At 41.2% G+C, this 19258-nt stretch overlaps 4 protein-coding genes across 9 annotated transcripts in view; 1 reads left to right on the forward strand and 3 right to left on the reverse strand.

Moving 5' to 3' along the window:
• Nucleotides 1-246, reverse strand: part of LOC118359994 (von Willebrand factor A domain-containing protein 5B1-like) — a 42478-nt gene extending 42232 nt beyond the window's left edge. Inside the window, exon 1 of the mRNA XM_035738980.2 lies at nucleotides 117-246. The gene's annotated coding sequence lies outside the window, so the exon portion shown is untranslated. The remainder of the gene's footprint in view (nucleotides 1-116) is intronic.
• On the forward strand, nucleotides 238-5212 carry LOC118359995 (ATP-dependent RNA helicase DDX19A-like). Its single transcript, XM_035738982.2, has 12 exons — nucleotides 238-464; nucleotides 815-884; nucleotides 977-1027; nucleotides 1124-1259; nucleotides 1459-1551; nucleotides 1811-1913; nucleotides 2159-2273; nucleotides 2534-2711; nucleotides 2945-3182; nucleotides 3289-3451; nucleotides 3630-3821; nucleotides 3917-5212. The coding sequence occupies exons 1-12, from the start codon at nucleotides 408-410 to the stop codon at nucleotides 3976-3978; spliced, it is 1458 nt and encodes a 485-aa protein (XP_035594875.1). The 5' UTR covers nucleotides 238-407; the 3' UTR covers nucleotides 3979-5212.
• On the reverse strand, nucleotides 5201-6843 carry ubxn10 (UBX domain protein 10). 2 transcript variants are annotated; one of them, XM_035738983.2, is made up of 2 exons: nucleotides 6747-6843; nucleotides 5201-6306 (listed from the first exon to the last, which is right to left on the reverse strand). In XM_035738983.2, exon 2 carries the CDS (start codon nucleotides 6266-6268, stop codon nucleotides 5426-5428), a length of 843 nt encoding a protein of 280 aa, XP_035594876.1. In that variant the 5' UTR covers nucleotides 6269-6306; nucleotides 6747-6843; the 3' UTR covers nucleotides 5201-5425. The 2 variants fall into 2 exon arrangements, with proteins under 2 accessions (XP_035594876.1, XP_035594877.1); XM_035738984.2 differs by having other exon boundaries at nucleotides 5201-6331; nucleotides 6747-6837.
• Nucleotides 6844-7292: 449 nt separating this feature from the next.
• Nucleotides 7293-16112, reverse strand: LOC118359997 (ceramide-1-phosphate transfer protein-like). Of its 5 annotated transcripts, none has more exons than XM_035738988.2 (4): nucleotides 15969-16070; nucleotides 15291-15346; nucleotides 14976-15124; nucleotides 7293-11629 (listed from the first exon to the last, which is right to left on the reverse strand). In XM_035738988.2, exons 3-4 carry the CDS (start codon nucleotides 15107-15109, stop codon nucleotides 11107-11109), a joined length of 657 nt encoding a protein of 218 aa, XP_035594881.1. In that variant the 5' UTR covers nucleotides 15110-15124; nucleotides 15291-15346; nucleotides 15969-16070; the 3' UTR covers nucleotides 7293-11106. The 5 variants fall into 5 exon arrangements, with proteins under 5 accessions (XP_035594881.1, XP_035594882.1, XP_035594878.1 ...); XM_035738989.2 differs by having other exon boundaries at nucleotides 15291-15343; nucleotides 15969-16067; XM_035738985.2 differs by lacking the exon at nucleotides 15291-15346 and having other exon boundaries at nucleotides 15969-16112.
• Between the last annotated feature and the right edge of the window lie 3146 nt (nucleotides 16113-19258).

The following is a 19258-nucleotide window of genomic DNA, read 5'->3' on the forward strand; positions in this document are numbered from 1 at the left end:
CGAATCAAAAAGAATAAACCATATCAAATTAGATAGAAATGACATATAATGTATAGCTGTGATATGTTAACGATTAACAAACAATAGTTTAAACTGACAAGTAAAAAATAGCCAACCTTGCTTATCTGATAAAGATTGTATTATTCCAGTCTGTGGTATTGCTAATTTTAAACCACCTCCTACACAAACACATTTTGGGGTAAAACAAAGTTGATTGGAACTCAGAATTCCACTTCCGAGTTTCCATCGGAATGAATGCAGCTGAGCTAGCTGGAGCCGGTGCGCTTCAGCGGTAGCGTCTTTGGCTTGGCAGGCAGCATCTCTTTCGACGCCCAGCTTGATTGCATCGTTTGTGTAGCTAAAACTTCGGAAGCTTGATCTAAAATAATATACATTAAAGGTTAATCATGGCTACTGACTCTTGGGCCCTTGCTGTCGATAAACAGGAAGCTTCGACTGACTCAGTAAGTTTAAATGTATAGGCTAGCAAGTTTAGCTAGCTTTGTACAATTAGCTAGACAGCTATATTCTCAGCTTTACGAAAAGTATCTAACTTTATGCTGCTAGTTTGCGAGCCCAGCCAACTGCAACTGGGGCAATTTGTGGCCGAATTATTACTTTAGCATACCATGTGCTGGTGGTGTTCCACTTACTGACACACCTTTTGAAAGCACTGCCATTGACTAGCTGTGTTTGTCATGGATTTGTTGTTGGTAGAATTTGACACTTGCTTGCCAATATTTTATGAGGGCAAGCTTTCATTCTGAGACGAGATATTTGCGTACTAATGAAACATTTTTGTTTCTCTTACCAGTTCGGCTCCTTGGTGATAAGATCTCTACCTCGAGGTGGAGGTGATGCTGCACCTAATAAGGCAAAAAAAGGTAAAACCACTGATGCCAATCAAACATTTGCTCTTGATATTCTTCTATGTATTGTCCATTACATTTTTGTGATGAGTTTGTTTTTCTGCTAGGTACCACAAAGCAAGTGGAGAATGACACCAACGTCGAAGGGGAGGAAAAAGGTGTGAATTCTTCGCGTTTATTCTCATCTCCCTGTCATGTCTCCATTCAATTAGTGTCGTCGGACAGGTCATTCACCTGTCACTCTTGTCTTTTAGAGGACAAAGCAGCCCAGTCATTGTTGAATAAGATGATCCACACCAGCCTTGTGAACACTACCAATCAAGTAGAGGTTCTTCAGAGGGATCCCAACTCTCCTCTTTACTCGGTCAAGACATTTGAAGAGCTGAGGCTGTAAGTGATATCTGATTTCAAATTCACCATTGCTTACACCTCACACGAAGCCTAGATTATACAGTGCATTTCAACCCGAGTTAGGATCTGCAACATTTTTTTTTTTTTTGTGGCATTTTGTGGTGTTTGTTCAGCTTTTTATTATATGTTGTCCTTTTTGTGGCCTCAAAGCTTTTTTTTTTGTGTACATGCATCTCAGGAAAGATAAGCTGCTGAAGGGAGTGTATGACATGGGCTTCAACAGACCCTCTAAGATCCAGGAGAATGCCCTGCCCATGATGCTGGCAGAGCCGTGAGTACCCATTTATCAATAACAGAGGAAATAGCCTAGATATTCTGGACATACGAAGGTGTTGTTGTGATGCGTGTTCTGAGGTTACACATTTAATTTCCACTTTCAGTCAGATGTAGTCAAGCTATTTGTTAACCATTGTCTATGTACACAGTAATATAGTTGTTTGATTTCATTTTTTATGTGAAATTAATGGAATCTACCTTCTTTTAGTTCCCCATTAATCTCTCTTCAGCATGTATTATCCCTCTGGTTCCAGACCTCAGAACCTGATTGCCCAATCACAGTCCGGTACAGGTAAAACAGCTGCCTTCGTGCTGGCCATGCTCAGCCATGTCGACCCAACTAACAAATGGGCACAGGTGAGTGGCATCTCCAACTTTAGCAATGCTATGGTCCATTAGCATTAGTCAGGCTATGAGAGAGGTTAGACCTCAAGAGGTCAGAAAGTTTGCTCTTTCGGTGGATGTTTATGGGTTGTTTTATTAAGAGCACCTACAGATCAGAGTTACAGGAAATTTTCTTAGTTTAGAGAACATCTATCACAATGTGTTGATTTTGTAGATGGAAGCCTCTTATTACTGAAACGTCTTATTTTGCCCCTCAGTGTCTTTGCATTGCCCCAACGTACGAGCTAGCTTTGCAGACTGGTAAAGTCATTGAGCAGATGGGGAAATTCTATCCTGAGGTCAAATTGGCATATGCCATTCGTGGCAATAAATGTAAGTCTCAAAACATTCCTACTTTGTATTTATTTTGAATACAATCTGTAATGTTTGGGTGCCTAATTTCACTGGGGAAATGGTAGGCCTATGCTGTCACTGCCAGTGCTCTCACAAATTTCATGTCGAAAGCATAACTGTCAATGAAGAAAATGCCACACGTGTATTATAGTTGATGTCCTGTAAATATAAGATGCTGATGAAAAGCATCATTGTAACAATATCATTAACTGTCCTGTTTGTCTCTGGGTGTTGAGCAGTGGACCGAGGGGCGAAGCTTCAGGAGCAGATTGTCATCGGGACACCTGGCACGGTCTTGGACTGGTGCTCCAAACTGAAGATCATCAACCCCAAGAAGATCAGCGTCTTTGTCCTGGACGAGGCTGATGTCATGATCGCCACACAGGGTCACCAGGACCAGAGCATCCGGATCCAAAGGTGAGTTTTCCATATAGAAAGTTGTAAATGCACAGTACTCTCATCTATCAGAACTTAAGTGATGTGAGACAAGTTCATCTTGCAGGCCAGTAATCACGAGTGCTGCCATTTAACTTTGTTTACAGACACCTGTAAAAGGGCTCTTAATGACCGCTGATGATTTTCAGATGCTATTCGACTCAATAACAGCGTAACAGTTGAGTTATCTAAGGACATTTCTTTCCCCCATTCAGAATGTTGCCAAAGGAATGTCAGATGCTGCTGTTCTCTGCCACCTTTGAGGACTCTGTGTGGAAGTTTGCTGAGAGGGTTGTGCCAGACCCCAACATCATCAAGCTGAAACGTGAAGAGGAGACTCTGGACACCATCAAGCAGTATTACGTGCTTTGCAGCGACAAGGAGGAAAAGTTTACAGCACTCTGTAATATCTACGGCGCCATCACCATCGCCCAAGCTATGATCTTCTGTCACGTGAGTATCCTCAACTTATCCTAGGATTTAAGGAATTCTCTGAGGGATTTGATACGGTACATAAACTAATGAAGTAAAGAAATAAAGTAGACTTCTTTGCCTCTAGACCCGAAGGACAGCTGGCTGGCTGGCTACAGAGCTGACCAAGGAGGGCCATGTGGTGGCGCTGCTGAGTGGGGAGATGACTGTGGAACAGAGAGCGACCATCATCGAACGCTTCAGGGAGGGCAAGGAGAAGGTCCTGGTGACCACCAACGTATGCTCCAGAGGTATAAAGACTGTCATTGAAAGCTAGATTAATGGTACCATTTATCCCAAGTAGGAGGGTGAGTGAGTCTTTAATTCATTTTTAATTTTATATATATATATATATATATATTTTTTTTTTTTTACATTGAATAGGCCTAAGGGCGGGCATGTTTTTTTTCTCTCTTTTTCTATTGATAGGCATTGATGTTGAGCAAGTTTCTGTGGTGATAAATTTTGACCTGCCCATGGACAAAGACGGAAACGCCGACAACGAGACATACCTTCACCGGATTGGTCGCACAGGACGTTTCGGCAAGAGGGGCCTTGCAGTCAATATGATTGACAGCAAACACAGCATGAACATTCTCAACCAAATCGAGGAACATTTCAGTACGTCACTCTGTTTCTAGAAGTCTTCACAAGGTTGTACATTTTGATCTATAAGACAATGTTCTAATAATTTCCTTTTTTTAATTTTTCCATAGATAAGAAGATCAACAAGCTTGACACTGATGATCTCGATGAAATCGAGAAAATCAGCAACTAGATGCTGCTAACCTTGATCACTAATCATTTAATGCAACTATTTATGCAGTTTGGACTATTAACTCATTTGGGCTTTTGGACTTGTCACTTTAAGGATTTATTTGAATGTTTACATTAAATTACCGCTGTTAGCCATGCCTTAAATGCAAAGCATTTTCAGGACAATAGTTCATACCAAAGAGAGGTCATGGCTAGGAGGGATGTCAAAAGTTGACATTTTTTGTATTTTAGCGAACCCTAACCCTTTTCCTAACCTTAACCTAATTCTCATAACCTGCAATGAAAAGTAAAATCTGACAAAAGCAGGTTACCTTCATTGATACTATTAGCATTATGGTTGGTGTTCAGTTGATATATATATATATATATATTTTTTTTTTATTGAGTGGTTGCACTAAACTAATATTTTACCCTCTAGATCTTGAAGTCTCTCTGAGGCATGTATAGGTAGCCATTGGTTGTTGGCAATATACAATATATTGAATCAAACAAGACTTTGCAATTGTTAGAATGGGGGAAGTTTGCTGTGCTGATTGGTCTTAAAAACCCTTTTCTTATAGAATGATACTAGTGGAAGGTAATGTGATTTGAAGTTGAGAAAATGGGAAGTAGTACCCAAACTGGAGAAATGCCTGCCTTATCATTAATAAGGAATGGACAACTCATGATCAGTCTCGACTAACAATCCTCAAGTGATATAAAGCATTTCAGGATCACAACACTAAATACATCCTTGATTGTTTAGGTGTGTGCCTCACAATAATCCAAAGATTCCATTGTAGTAATACTGCAAGTATTGGAGCAGTTGCTCCCTCTTATTTTATTTTTTTCCCCAATAGGTTCTGCAAATCTCTATTGCGGGAGGTTGTTTCAGTGGAAACAAGTTTTGTTCAGTCACATTCAAGCTTATTCTGTCACCTGACAGAAGTTGGTCACTTTTACCAAGTAAAATAATATTGTATGGAATATACCTAAGTGGTTAGGAATAAATATTAGATCTATTTCAAGAGGAAAAGCTTTATTGAGCAAAACACCATTGAATTGTTTTATTTTCTACCTCCAGTGAATATGATTTATATTTGGACTGCTTGAACTAAACAAGAGTTTAGAGTGTTTACCTTGGCTATGAAAGCTAAAATAGCCTCTGCTGAATCTCTTCTCTTATACTTTCTGCACTTTTTTTGGTTTTATCATTTCTAAATGGTGGTTGTAATAAAGATTACTTACCTAAAGTATGTCTGTCTGGGCTTATTTTGTGGCACAGTGGCTGTGAGAAGGCTATTTTTTTTTTTTTTTTACCTTAAATGCAAAACTCACCTTCCTAAGCTCCTCTTTACAATGGAAACAAGCACTCTTTCCTCTAAAAACATATGGCTTCATTGTTAATATATAGGCCTACTTGTCATAACTTTAATGTTTGTTGTTATACTGCGTCATCCATCTTGAGTTCAGGCAGAGTCCATATCCTCCTGAAAGATGCACAGTACTGATCTATTTAAGATGCCACATTGGGCCAAAGTCATGTTCAGGTCTGTGAATGTCCTTCGGAGGGGTCTATCCACAACACTCTTAATGTAGCCATCCACGATCTCAATGTAACCATGCTCATATCTGGCCCCATACCTGGCCTCTGCACTGGCAAGCACCGTCAGTAGGGTGTCTGTGGGTAGGAAGTGGTACTCAAACCTCCTACCACACGGAGCCCGGATGGCAAGGAGTAAGCTCAAAGGATCAGGAGTGCCAGGGGAGAATACTGGTGGGTTTTCTGCCTCTGGGGTTGTGGCCATCACGCTGAGGTTGGGAGTGGGGCAGACCTTGCAAAGCACCTCTGACACGTTGCCTATCTCTGGGTTGCTCCGGGATTCTGCTCGGGTCCTCACTGAGGACAGCTGATGCTCCCCGTGCCCTTGCCGAGCCTGGACAATGAGGCTGTCGGACAGACTGAGCTTGGATGTCTTCTCCTCCATGCCCCTCAAAGAGATACCCTCCTCTGACGTGTTCTTCTCAATAGAGGGGAGGGGCTTGTATTTGTTCCAAGGGAAGGGAAGAGAGGGTACCTTGGGAACAGTATCTAGGTAGTCTGGGTCTTGTTTCACGCTCAGCTGGCTGCTCTGCCTGAAGAGGGATTGAGAGCGGGAGCGGAGGCAACGATCTGACCTGTCGTAGCCCATTGAAGGAGGCTTCGGGATCAGTGGTGTGTTGTGGAAGCTGTCAGCCACATCCATGTTTGGCGTGTGGCTCAGGTTGGGTCGACTACGCCCTTTCGAGGACTTTGGCCTGGTCAAATGCATTCTCCACAGCAGTTGAATGTTTTATATGTGACTCAACTCTAAAAGATGGGAGATAAGAGAGAACTGAAATATAAATGTAATAGCTATTCTGTGACATTCTCTGTCTCATCATAGTCACACTGTGAATGGCATTCTTGCTGAGAGCCTCTGGGTGTGCAGGCTTTTGTTACATCCCTGCTGAAAGTTATGTTACTGTCTGCTCATCAGGGTTGGCTCAAAAGTCTTCATACCCAGTAGCTGTTAAGGAGACTGGCCACCCTTTTTGAGAGCACTGGCCAGCTTGAAAGTTTACTAATCTTGAAATGCCAATGACAGAAAATGTCTTCCATTTGATTTCCTTGTTGACCAGTTAACGTTACCAAATTAACGTTAGGTAACTAAGCTGTCCGATCCAAGTAGGTGACAAAGAGGGAATATACTTGCCACTAGAATTACAGATAGTGCACGATAAGAATACTAACAAGCATATGCAGCATACCTTGCATTTCAGCTGATAGATCAGTCTCTTTTTTTGCTTGTCAACACTCGAGGGAAGTTTTCAAGCTTTTTCAGCAGGCAGCGTAACTCAAGTTACCGATACAGCTATGGTTACCTTGACAACACTGCTAGCCTCACACAGCAACAAAGCTGCCCCCTGGTGCAAGTCAAGGAGCGTGCAGCATCAGTCGTATCTATTCCATTTCTAATCACACTGCTCCAGACTAGGGTTGCAAGATTTCAGGAACTTTCAATAAATTCCCTGGTTCTCGTAAATCCTGAGTAGACGATCCTGATTCCGTATTTCCTGTTTATTCCCTCTGGATTCAGGGAATCCTCCAACCGAGACTTTGGGGATACCAGAGAATTTATTGAAAGTTCCTTTAATTTTGGAACTGTACTCCAGACAGAGATGTTTTGCATTATGCAAATTGTATTTGAAACATTGCACTAGATTTAACGCTAATATCAATCTTCATTCTTAGGTTATATAACACCATGACACAATTATGAAGAAACATAAATCATTGCAGAAATAGAGCAAAGAAAAAGTCTAGACTGATCAGGTCTCTGTTTAATTTATAATTTCATTCATAGTCAACAGAAAAAATGAAAAACTGTAAGATTAAGTGGTACATATTTTAACCAATAAACAAGGCAACAGTAAACGTCATCCACCCCCCTTGGGCCAATCAGTGTAATTTGGTAAATAACAGACTTCTAAGGCAAAACCAGAGGAGGCTCCTCAGAGGATGAACGGGAAGACCATCCTCCTCAGTGAATTTCAGAAAAATGTCAATTGTAAAACATTTAAAAATGTATCATTTTTAGATAAAACCATACTAAATATAATCACATCACCAAATAATTTATTAAAACATTATTTTGCAAAAGTCTACAGTAGCCTCAACAGTACTCTGTAGGATAGTACCATGGTGTAGCCGGGGGACAGCTAGCTTCCGTGCTCCTCTGGGTACATTGACTTCAGTACAAAACCTAGGAGGCTCATGGTTCTCACACCCTTCCATAGACTTACACAGTAATTATGACAACTCCCAGAGGACATCCACCAGCCTATCAGAGCTCTTGCAGCATGAACTGACATGTTGTCCACCCAATCAAAGGATCAGATAATTAATCTAGTACTGAAAGCATAAGCTACAGCTAGCTAGCACTGCAGTGTATACAATGGGTGAGTAATTAACTCAAAGAGAGAGAAAGACAATAGTTGGAACAGTTTTGATCAAATTAAGGGGAAGCAAGAGAAAAATAGAGATTGTTATTTTTCCTCACTTTCAGAATCACTTACTTTGCTAGCAAATTCAGCTGGCTAGTTTAGCCTACTGAAACACCCTGCTCAAACAGAGTGATGCTATGTTAGCTAGCTGGCTATGACTTTCCAACCTAACACTGGAACTCCTCCAAGTTGTTTTTAAAAACTTTTCTCCAAGGGTTTTCCAAGGTAAGCTTTTGGTATTACTAATTTATTGCCATCGGGGCCTCGTTGACGTAGCTGCTCACTGACCGTACACTGTAGCGTTACTGCCTGCCGGGTTTACAAACGCATTAGCTCTATTATCTATGCAGACTATGACATTACTTTAGCTAATATGGTGACAATGATGTAGGCTGTGTGTAGCGGTTTGGCTTAAAGGTTTTTTCCGCCTGGTCACATACAGCTGATTGTTGTGGACTTCAATGCACAACACAAGGGAGGAGGAGAGATGCAAAAAGGAATACAATGTGGCTGTTGTGAAAGTGATGTGTTTACACATGATCAGGGGTGTATTCATTCAGCCAATTCTGTTGAAAAATGTTTCTTAAATGGAAGCAAATGGAACAAACAGGGATAAACATACCTGAATTTGTCCAATAGAAACTCGTTTGCAACTGTTGGACTAATTATGACACCCTATGTTTCTCGACCTCTGTGCACGTACGTTGTAAACTTTCATTCATAGGCTAGGTTGTAGCAACCTCATGATGGGTATAGGGAAAATGTGAGTATCATGTAGTAGTCTAAACCTATCGCTGTTACATTGAACTAGGTGAATGGAATATGAATTAGTCATCCAATATCCTGTAATAGAAATAAGGCCATACTCATGAAAAACATTTGTCCTCCCTCATCTTAAACGGCACTGACCGCCACTGGGAAAGACTCATCATTCACTCAAGTTTCCTCAAAAAATCAGCCAGTGGTATCTGATAGTGGTGCACGATTCAGAAGTTTGTTCAGCTGTTTACGTACCTACCCACAATTGCTAATAACCCATCTGCAACCACCCCTGTGTTAAAGTGAAAATCTGAGGCCCACACCCGACCCTAACCAGCAAATATAGAAGATGCCCTGTAAGCTACAGTCAGACCACAGAATACGTTTTTGACAGAGGAGGTGGGGGATTTTTGTGTGTGCCTAATTTAGTTATGTTCCAGCTTATAATTTCAGACATTTTGGTAGGCTATTTGTTAAGTAACTTGTCTATATTTAGATAGGCCTACATGCAACCTCTCCTGTCATATGTTGCCCTAGAACACTAAGGGTGAGTTGGTAAATTCACTCGGGCTATTTACTAAGATTTCAGAGCACTACTCTGAGTATGCCTGAGTGCAGAATAACTGATGAATTTAAGAATGCACATCTCACAACTTGAATATGATCGGTCTCTTCCAAATAAAGATTACAGTTTTGAAACTGCAGTAAAGTGTAGTAACTAGCTGACTGTGGTATTTTGGATGCAGTAATAACTGCAATACACTGCACTGTAACTGCAGATACACTGGACGCAGTTATACAGAAATCTTTTTTTTGTAAGGGGTGTCAGTAAACGTCAGCAAAACAAACGTAATTAAATTGTTGCCAGCAGCACAGTTAGTCACCAATGCTCTAGATAACATGAAAACAGCCTAACCAGCTCTGCAAAGGCTAAGTAAAATGGTCAGAGTGAGGTGTTGTCATTTGTGTCTGGAAGTAGCTAGCAAGCTAACCAACTTTAGCCAGTTAGATTGGGTGCCGTTGTGAGGTCAGAATGCTTGGATCAACCCTACTTCTTGGCCAGAGCGTTCAATGTGCACTCTGAACACTCAGAGAGGGAAGCGCTCTGAATTTGTGAACCGACTATCTGACAATGCTCTGAATTTAAGATCGCACTCTGGCACTGCCGGTGAATTTACAAACACATCTCTGCTTCTTACACAGAGCAGAGACATTTAGGGACCGGGGAGAAAATGCAAGAACAAAAAAAAAAATGGGAAAGATTTACTGTGCAGAATGTCCAAATGACATCAGTTTAACCAGTTGTAAGGAAATAGAAAGCTGTGAAAACAACCCAACATGTTTCTGATAAGATTTCCATTCGACTTAGTATTTCAACCACATAAAATATACATCCATCAGCTTTTATGATGCTGATAAAGATGGCACCTCTACAGACTTCACATTTGCATTCTCTCAAGACGCTGAACTAAACCAATCATATTTCTCCACTCCTGTTACCGAGTCAAAGTGTACACTTGGTGTATCAGTTTACTTCAAAAAATGCTTAATTCTGCAGGAGTTAATATTAAGACTACGTGAAAGGTTACAGACCTACAGTCAGTCTCAGGTTTTCAGTTTCCATTTAACCCATTTGAACAATGGGCTGCAGTTCCTTTGTCACACGCCATCTGGATAATCAGTGTAATTTTGTAAATGCCTGATTTCTATGGCAAGACGCATCATTCCACAAAATTGCTGTCGATTTGTCAAAATTGGGCCAGTGCGGTCCGAGATATCACGTGTGACGAACGAACGTACTAACGGACAGAGACAGATCCACCGTCCCCTCCCCAATTTCATTGTGGGGCGACAATTATGGACATGTATATCTTTAGATTAGACAAGACCGACATACAACCTAAAAATATGCTATTGCATTTGCAATGAATACATACTCTTCCTGTAATACAAAACCTACTTTGAGCGCTAAAAACTGATGCATGCTTAAACAAATTAAGGAGAGACTGAAATGCAAAGAGATGTTGCACAAAAACAGCACTGAATGCCATAGAAATCCCATTTCACAATTCTAATTAGAAATAAATATATGGGTAATGCTGCCTTGTTACATAATAATGTAATGTACATACAGTAATACACCCATCTCTATACACCAGAAATTGTCACCAAGAAACAATAAGGAGCAGCACAGCTTGCCAGCATTGATGTGCTGGTTGGACTACGAGGCCTACAGTAGCCTGGTGGTCTCCATTCTATTTATGCTGTCTTGCAAACTCTTATAAACAATTCCATTGGAGTTGGCAAGATGACACACACAGATCTGGGACCACCAGGCAACTACTACTACATTACTTCCTGCCTACTAGGGCAAGTCCAATATATTGTTCTGGGCATAGAGGTCCTCTGTCACTTGGTACACCTCAGAGATGAGCGGCAGGGCATCCCCTAGCATGGCCACTACCTGCTCTGGGGTACCTACATTCATCACATCAAAGAACGTAGCACGCCCTGGGAGAGCCCAGAAAGCTGTACCGGCAGCCTTGCGGATGATCCATGCATGGTGTTGGGAGAGGGACTCATTATAGGCCTCAGAGCACATGACAGAGGTCTTGCTTTCCTCAGTGCTGGTGCGCAGCCGTTCGAGAAAGAGCTCCAGCCAGCGCAGGGCACGGTGCAGCCTCAGAAGTGTGCGGCAGCCGGACTCGGGGAAGCTGCCTCTCTTAGTCAGGTCCACCATTTGGTTGTCCAGTTCGTATTTGACCATAGACTGGACGGTGACGTAGTGGGCCCCATTCTCACCGTTCAGATGGTTGATCAGGATTTGGATCTTGTTGACAGCATCCTTGGCGATGAAGGAGAACACACTCCCCAGGCTGTTCATGAATCTGGATACAAAGGACAATAAACACATTTAGTACAACAAGTTTTTTTATTGGAAGAGTCTTAAAATATTTCATTATACTAAATGGCTCTATATATTGTTTTATTTGACCTTTATTTAACCAGGTAGGCAAGTTGAGAACAAGTTCTCATTTACAATTGCAACCTGGCCAAGATAAAGCAAAGCAGTTCGACAGGTACAACAACACAGAGTTACACATGGAGTAAAACAAACATACAGTCAATAATACAGTAGAAAAATAAGTCTATATACAATGTGAGCAAATTAGGTGAGATAAGGGAGGTAAAGACAAAATAAGGCTATGGTGGCGAAGTAAATACAACAGCAAGTTAAAAAAATAATAATAATAAATAAACACGAATGGTAGATTTGCAGTGGAAGAATGTGCAAAGTAGAGAGAAATAATGGGGGTGCAAAGGAGCAAAATAAATCAATACAGTAGGGGGAGAGGTAGTTGTTTGGGCTAAATTATAGATGGGCTATGTACAGGTGCAGTAATCTGTGAGCTGCTCTGACAGCTGGTGCTTAAAGCTAGTGAGGGGGATAAGTGTTTCCAGTTTCAGAGATTTTTTTCAGTTCGTTCCAGACATTGGCAGCAGAGAACTGGAAGGAGAGGCGGCCAAAGTAAGAATTGGTTTTGGGGGTGACCAGAGAGATATACCTGCTGGAGCGCGTGCTACAGGTGGTTGCTGCTATGGTGACCAGCGAGGTGAGATAAGGGGGGACTTCACCTAGCAGAGTCTTGTAGATGACCTGGAGCCAGTGGGTTTGGCGACGAGTATGAAGCGAGGGCCAGCCAACGAGAGCGTACAGGTCGCAGTGGTGGGTAGTATATGGGGCTTTGGTGACAAAACGGATGGCACTGTGATAGACTGCATCCAATTTGTTGAGTAGGGTATTGGAGGCTATTTTGTAACTTACGTCGCTGAAGTCGAGGATCGGTAGGATGGTCAGTTTTACTCATGGCAGCATGAGTGAAGGAGGCTTTGTTGCGAAATATTAAGCCAATTCTAGATTTAACTTTGGATTGGAGATGTTTGATGTGAGTCTGGAAGGACTAACCAGTCTAACCAGACACCTAGGTATTTGTAGTTGTCCACATATTCTAAGTCAGAACCGTCCAGAGTAGTGATGTTGGACGGGCGGGCAGGTGCAGGCAGCGATTGGTTGAAGAGCATGCGCATAGTTTTACTTGTATTTAAGAGCAATTGGAGGCCACGGAAGGAGAGTTGTATGGCATTGAAGTTCATCTGGAGGGTTGTTAACACAGAGTCCAAAGAAGGGCCAGAAGTATACAGAATGGTGTCATCTGCGTAGAGGTGGATCAGAGACTCACCAGCAGCAAGAGCAACATCATTGATGTATACAGAGAAGAGAGTCGGTCCAAAAATTAAACCCTGTGGTACCCCCATAGAAACTGCCAGAGGCCCGGACAACAGGCCTCCGATTTGACACACTGAACTCTATCAGAGAAATAGTTGGTGAACCAAGCGAGGCAATCATTTGAGAAACCAAGGCTATCGAGTCTGCCGATGAGGATGTGGTGATTGACAGAGTCGAAAGCCTTGGCCAGGTCAATGAATACGGCTGCACAGTATTGTTTCTTATCAATGGCGGTTAAGATATCGTTTAGGACCTTGAGCGTGGCTGAGGTGCACCCATGACCAGCTCTGAAACCAGATTGCATAGAAGGTATGGTGGGATTCGAAATGGTCAGTAATGTGTTTGTTGACTTGGCTTTCAAAGACCTTAGAAAGGCAGGGTAGGATAGATATAGGTCTGTAGCAGTTTGGTTCAAGAGTGTCCCCCCCCTTTGAAGAGGGGGATAACCGCAGCTGCTTTCCAATCTTTGGGAATCTCAGACGACACAAAAGAGAAGTTGAACAGGCTAGTAATAGGGGTTGCAACAATTTCGGCAGATCATTTTTAGAAAGAAAGGGTCCAGATTGTCTAGCCCGGCTGATTTGTAGGGGTCCAGATTTTGCAGCTCTTTCAGAACATTAGCTGACTGGATTTGGGAGAAGGCTTGGGTGAGTTGCTGTGGGGGGTCCAGTGCTGTTTACCGGGGTAGGGGTAGTCAGGTGGAAAGCATGGCCAGCCGTAGTAAAATGCTTATTGAAATTCTCAATTATAGTGGATTTATCGGTGGTGACAGTGTTTCCTATCCTCATATTGAGACAACCAGAATAATTTTTTATTGGGATTTTTTATTTGTGTTGCTATCAGTAAATAAAAAAATCTCAGTGCAGGCTCAACTTGCCCAGGTTGGCTGACATCACGAAAATTATGAGTGCACATTGATGTGGCATGCGTTCTTATGATTCTGAATGGTCAGATGGCAAACATCAATGACAAAAAGCTGCCATGTGGGAAATAGTAGATGGCTCATTTCAGCTCGTAGCTTATTATTGATACCATGTCTTGTTTTGACTGATGTCATGTATATGCCAATATGGCTAAAATTTGCTAGCTAGCTAACCGACAACTGTAAAGATATATTTGAGAAACAACTGCTCATTGTCAAAATGTGTGTTTTCAATAAACATTTGGAGACTAAATACAGTTTACATGTTATCAAGTCTACGCCAACCCTGTCTGTTACAACCAACCTGTCTATAAATACCATACATTGTCTGTCTTTCACTTACACAATGGTGAGGGTCCAGAAAGATCAGTTTTAGGCTAATGGAATTCTTTGCAGTTTGGTTATTTAGTCTTTTTTTTAAATTAACATGCACAATGGTGCAATCTCAGAGCAGGCTCAACTTGTGCGACTACTCCCTTCACTTGCCCCCAGCAATAGGGCAACACTTAAAGCTAGAGTCCTTTGTTGCTACATCCATTTTTAAAATATATATAAATAATTAACGATATATACCCATTGATTCTTGAGGAATATAACGTATAAATGCCTCCTGAGCTTAAGTTCAACTGTTGTACGCCATCAGAACCTAAACATTATTTATTTGTAAACAATGTAAAAAAAACACTGTAGCTATATGCCCAAAACATAGTTCAAACTATAATTTTGATATCAGGGATGGTCAGTCCTTGTATAAATAGCTTTCTACGAATTTGATTGTGGTAACATTTCTCCCGGCCAATCTCTCAGCATTTTATCAAAACAAAGGTGGGGTAATGCTTTGTTATTGTTTCAACTAAGGATTCCAACTTTAATGTTAATCCCTGTAATGTACATAGCAGATTTGCTTTTAGTACATATAACTAGATTATGTGCACTCAATGATTTGCCAGCTGTTTGTTTAATGTTAGCCCAGGGCTACCTAGTTAGCTAAGAATCTAGGCTAGCATAGATTTAAACGACTTACCTTACAAGACCAAGCCATCCTGCTACATAATGTTCGAGGAATACTTCTTTGTTTTCAGATAGGCATGACTTAAAGGTATCAAGAACCTCTTGTAAAGTGAATTTCGGGTCCTCTACTGCAACAGAATCGGCCATGGCTACACGGAAGTACTATACGTCGAAAAATGATATAAATTAGTGCAGCAATTTTACAATATTGTTTACTTGCCAATACAGTTCTTCATATGAATGTTTTATATTCAACATGTGGGCATCCTTAATAACCTGTTATTATTAGAATTGCTAACAAATTAACTGCATTCTGATAATATCGTACTTAGGAACTCTGTCGTCCCACGGAAGTAACGTTACTAGCTAGGTTTCCACTAGCTTCTAGCAACACGTCAGATTCCACAGCCACAAAATAGCAAAAAATGCAATAACAAAAACAACGTATACGGTTAGCAGTGTGCTTATGGTTAGGTTTAAAATCACATTTTAAAAAGAGAAATTGTAATAATGTGCGGAGTTTATGAAGCTATTGAAGACCAAAACACTGCGAACGGCCCTGCGCAGGTCCGAAGTTCGTGAGTACTACAGTGCAGTTGCACATCCTCGTCAATTGGTGTCGATAACGATGGGTGAAGCGCGTTGGAACAAACAGTATAAACACAGATAAGCTAATGAGACCGTCTTTGGTGTAAGGGCCACTGCTAGCTAGCAACAACACAAGCTGCTAACCCATCTTTCTAAAACAAAACTGCTTCTTGCAGCCATCTAGCGAGCTAAATATTTTTTTTGCAGGGAAAGCTTTGTCCATCATAATTTAGCCGCTAGGGTTAACTACTAGCTGGCAAATCAGTCTACATTAGCTAGCTAGTCAGCTACTTTTCGACCCATTCTAGTTTGAACACCCAGCCAGGATGCCTAAGATACGTGACACCACTGGTTAAATCGAAAATTCTTCAAAATACAGAAATGTAGCTAGCCACGAACTTTAGAGCACATTGTTTACCGCTAGATTAGCTAACTCTCCTATAGCCTGTGATTCCACCAACGTTTCTAAGACGTCTTTGATTTCACAATCATTCGAAAGAGACATCTGCTAGAACACAGATAATATTTTATATTGACCAGATACTCTAGAGGCCGCTCTCTACTTCTTAGCTGAGCTTTAACGGCGGTTGGCATCCAATAAAATGTTGCATTACCGCCACCTGCTAGACTGGAGTACAACTCCCTTATACTTTGAAGGAAAAAATAAATAAATACCCTACCATCTAACACTACTCACAAAAAAATACAAAATTACACCACCCTACTCCACTATTTAAATCTATTTAGTCCTACCTCAGGCCAACAACCTGAAAGGATGGGACCACCACTTAACACACCCTGTAAGTCTTCTGATGTGAAGTCTCACATGACCAAATACCTCTCGGCAGTTCCCACCACAACCTCAATGTTCTATGACTAATGTTCCATCCTTGCATTACAGTTGATAACCATTGCTATAAATGCTAAAAATCCAATCTTACTGAAAACATACACCACCGTTCAAAAGTTTGGGGTCACTTAGAAATGTCCTTGTTTTTGAAAGAAAAGCACATTTTTGTCCATCAAAATAACATCAGATTGATCAGAAATAGAGTGTATACATTGTTAATGTTGTAAATTAGTATTGTAGCTGGAAACAGCTGATTTTTTTATGGAATATCTACATGTTTTGTTATTCTTTATTTAACCAGGTAAGCTAGTTGAGAACAAGTTCTCATTTACAACTGCGACCTGGCCAAGATAAAGCAAAGCAGTGCGACACAAACAACAACACAAAGTTACACATGGAATAAACAAGCGTACAGTCAATAACACAATAGAAAAAAAGAAAGTCTATATACAGTGTGTGCAAATGGCTTGAGGAGGTAAGGCAATAAATAGGCCATAGTAATGAAATAATTACAATTTAGCAAATGAACACTGGGGTGATAAATGAGCAGATGGTGATGTGCAAGTAGAAATACTGGTGTGCAAAAGAACAGAAAAGTAAATAAAAACAATATGGGGATGAGGTAGGTAGATTGGGTGGGCTATTTACAGATGGGCTATGTACAGCTGCAGCGATCGGTTAGCTGCTCAGATAGCTGATGTTTAAAGTTAGTGAGGGAAATATAAGTCTCCAGCTTCAGCGATTTTTGCAATTAGTTCCAGTCATTGGCAGCAGAGAACTGGAAGGAAAGGCTGGCTTTGGGGATGACCAGTGAGATATACCTGCTAGAGCGCGTGCTACAGGGTGGTGTTGTTATCATGACCAGTGAGCTGAGATAAGGCAGAGCTTTACCTAGCATAGACTTATAGATGACCTGGAGCCAGTGGGTGGAGCCAGTGGCGACGAATATGTAGCGAGGGCCAGCCGACTAGGGCATACAGGTCACAGTGGTGGGTGGTATAAGGGGCTTTGGTGACAAAAAATATGGCATTGTGATAGACTGCATCCAGTTTGCTGAGTAGAGTATTGGAAGCTATTTTGTAAATGACATCGCCGAAGTCAAGGATCGGTAGGATAGTCAGTTTTACGAGGGTATGTTTGGCGGCGTGAGTAAAGGAGGCTTTGTTGCGAAATAGGAAGCCGATTCTAGATGTAATTTTGGATTGGAGATGTTTAATATGAGTCTGTGAGGAGAGTTTACAGTCTAGCCAGACACCTAGGTTTTTGTAGTTGTCCACATATTCTAAGTCAGAACCGTCCAGGTTAGTGATGCTAGTCGGGTGGGCATACAGAGGTCCATTATCAGCAACCATCACTCCTGTGTTCCAATGGCACATTGTGTTAGCTAATCCAAGTTTATAATTTTAAAATGCTAATTGATCATTAGAAAACCCTTTACAATTATGTTAGCATAGCTGAAAACTGTTGTCCTGATTAAAGAAGCTATAAAACTGACCTTCTTTAGACTAGTTGAGTATCTGGAGCATCAGCATTTGTGGGTTCGATTACAGGCTCAAAATGGCCAGAAACAAAGACCTTTCTTCTGAAACTCGTCAGACTATTATTGTGCTGAGGAATGAGGGCTATTCCATGCGAGAAATTGGAAGGCTTTCTACCATTTTATTTTAACAAACCATCTCCATTTTTAACCGACTCATACTCCCCCCTCTCTCTCTTAGACCTCCATTCCTCCTCCGTAATCCAAGTATACGTCTCCTTATGATTATACTACACTTCTGACATACATATTGTTATTGTCTTCTCGAGGGATGCCATTTAACAGTCTGTCACAATCAGCTCGAACCCCTCGGGATGTGGCGCTCAACACTGCACACTTGATGTTATTCTATATCAAAAGCTACCGCAACACTTTTCCATTTCAAAGCGCGCTCTTTCAACCACCGTCTCGCTTCATGCAGTCCCAGAGGCCGCTCTAACAATGGAAATACATTTCTTCAAAAACAGAAGATCAGGGACCATTCTAGCCGACGAGAGGGCATATACGGGTGTGAACAACAGGCACAACTGTTTCCACTAGTTGTCATGAAAGCTATACTTGCTTTTTGGTCCTAAGGTTAGGTATAAAATCACATTTTAAGAAGATAAATTGCAGAAATGGTTTGGGTGTAAGACTATGGTTGTGGTGATTAGTGACGATCAGGCACAACTCCGACAGTGTTTTTTTCCTCAAAGTTGCCGGGATGTCACGTGTCCAACGTATATCGGTACACTCCTAACAAACAAATCCTTACAAAAGTTATATTCGAGCAAATAAGCCATTCCATATTTTTTTTATAACTAAATTAGACACTCTTGTTATGGGTGTAAGAGGGCACGAACAAGACTGGTAACTGTCATCAATGACTCTGTCTTGTCATTTAACATCCAAACAACTCTCATTGAGCTCCATACAAAAACGCATCGCTTGGTGTGCGGAAAAACCGCAACCTGCTGGAGAAGACCAATTGTGGATCCAGTTACACCATGCCAACAGTGTCTTTTCGCAAAAGAGTAATTTGCATAATCTAGATATGTGTGCAACAAAAATTCAATATACACCTTTTCTTCGGGAATGTAGTGATGTAAAAGTAGTCAATAATAAATACCCCCCCAAAAAACGAGTACTTTAAAGTATTTTTTACCTAAGTACCGACAGTGTTATTGCATTTTGGTACACCAGAAGTACATCCATTTCCAATTGAACGTTGCAGAGGCAGTTGCAGTACGTCTTGTGTGGTGCACAGATTGGATGTATCGAACATATGCATAGATGGCTTGACAGAAATGGTAGCAGAAGGTGGATGTGTAACTTTTCTTGC

This window comes from Oncorhynchus keta, chromosome 27, assembly GCF_023373465.1.
Source record: "Oncorhynchus keta strain PuntledgeMale-10-30-2019 chromosome 27, Oket_V2, whole genome shotgun sequence".
NCBI classification, from domain to species: domain Eukaryota; kingdom Metazoa; phylum Chordata; class Actinopteri; order Salmoniformes; family Salmonidae; genus Oncorhynchus; species Oncorhynchus keta.

Bases quoted from the DNA above. Each gene is read 5' to 3' on its own strand.
- LOC118359995 (XM_035738982.2), top strand. From the start codon at position 408: ATGGCTACTGACTCTTGGGCCCTTGCTGTCGATAAACAGGAAGCTTCG. The intron at 3,183-3,288 runs GTGAGTATCCTC...CTTTGCCTCTAG, and splicing joins AAGCTATGATCTTCTGTCAC to ACCCGAAGGACAGCTGGCTG. The intron at 3,452-3,629 runs GTATAAAGACTG...TTCTATTGATAG, and splicing joins CACCAACGTATGCTCCAGAG to GCATTGATGTTGAGCAAGTT.
- LOC118359997 (XM_035738985.2), bottom strand. From the start codon at position 16,055: ATGTCTCTTTCGAATGATTGTGAAATCAAAGACGTCTTAGAAACGTTG. The intron at 15,125-15,968 runs GTAAACAATGTG...TTCGACGTATAG, and splicing joins GAGAGTTAGCTAATCTAGCG to TACTTCCGTGTAGCCATGGC. The intron at 11,630-14,975 runs GTAAGTCGTTTA...CTTTGTATCCAG, and splicing joins GGATGGCTTGGTCTTGTAAG to ATTCATGAACAGCCTGGGGA.
- ubxn10 (XM_035738983.2), bottom strand. From the start codon at position 6,268: ATGCATTTGACCAGGCCAAAGTCCTCGAAAGGGCGTAGTCGACCCAAC.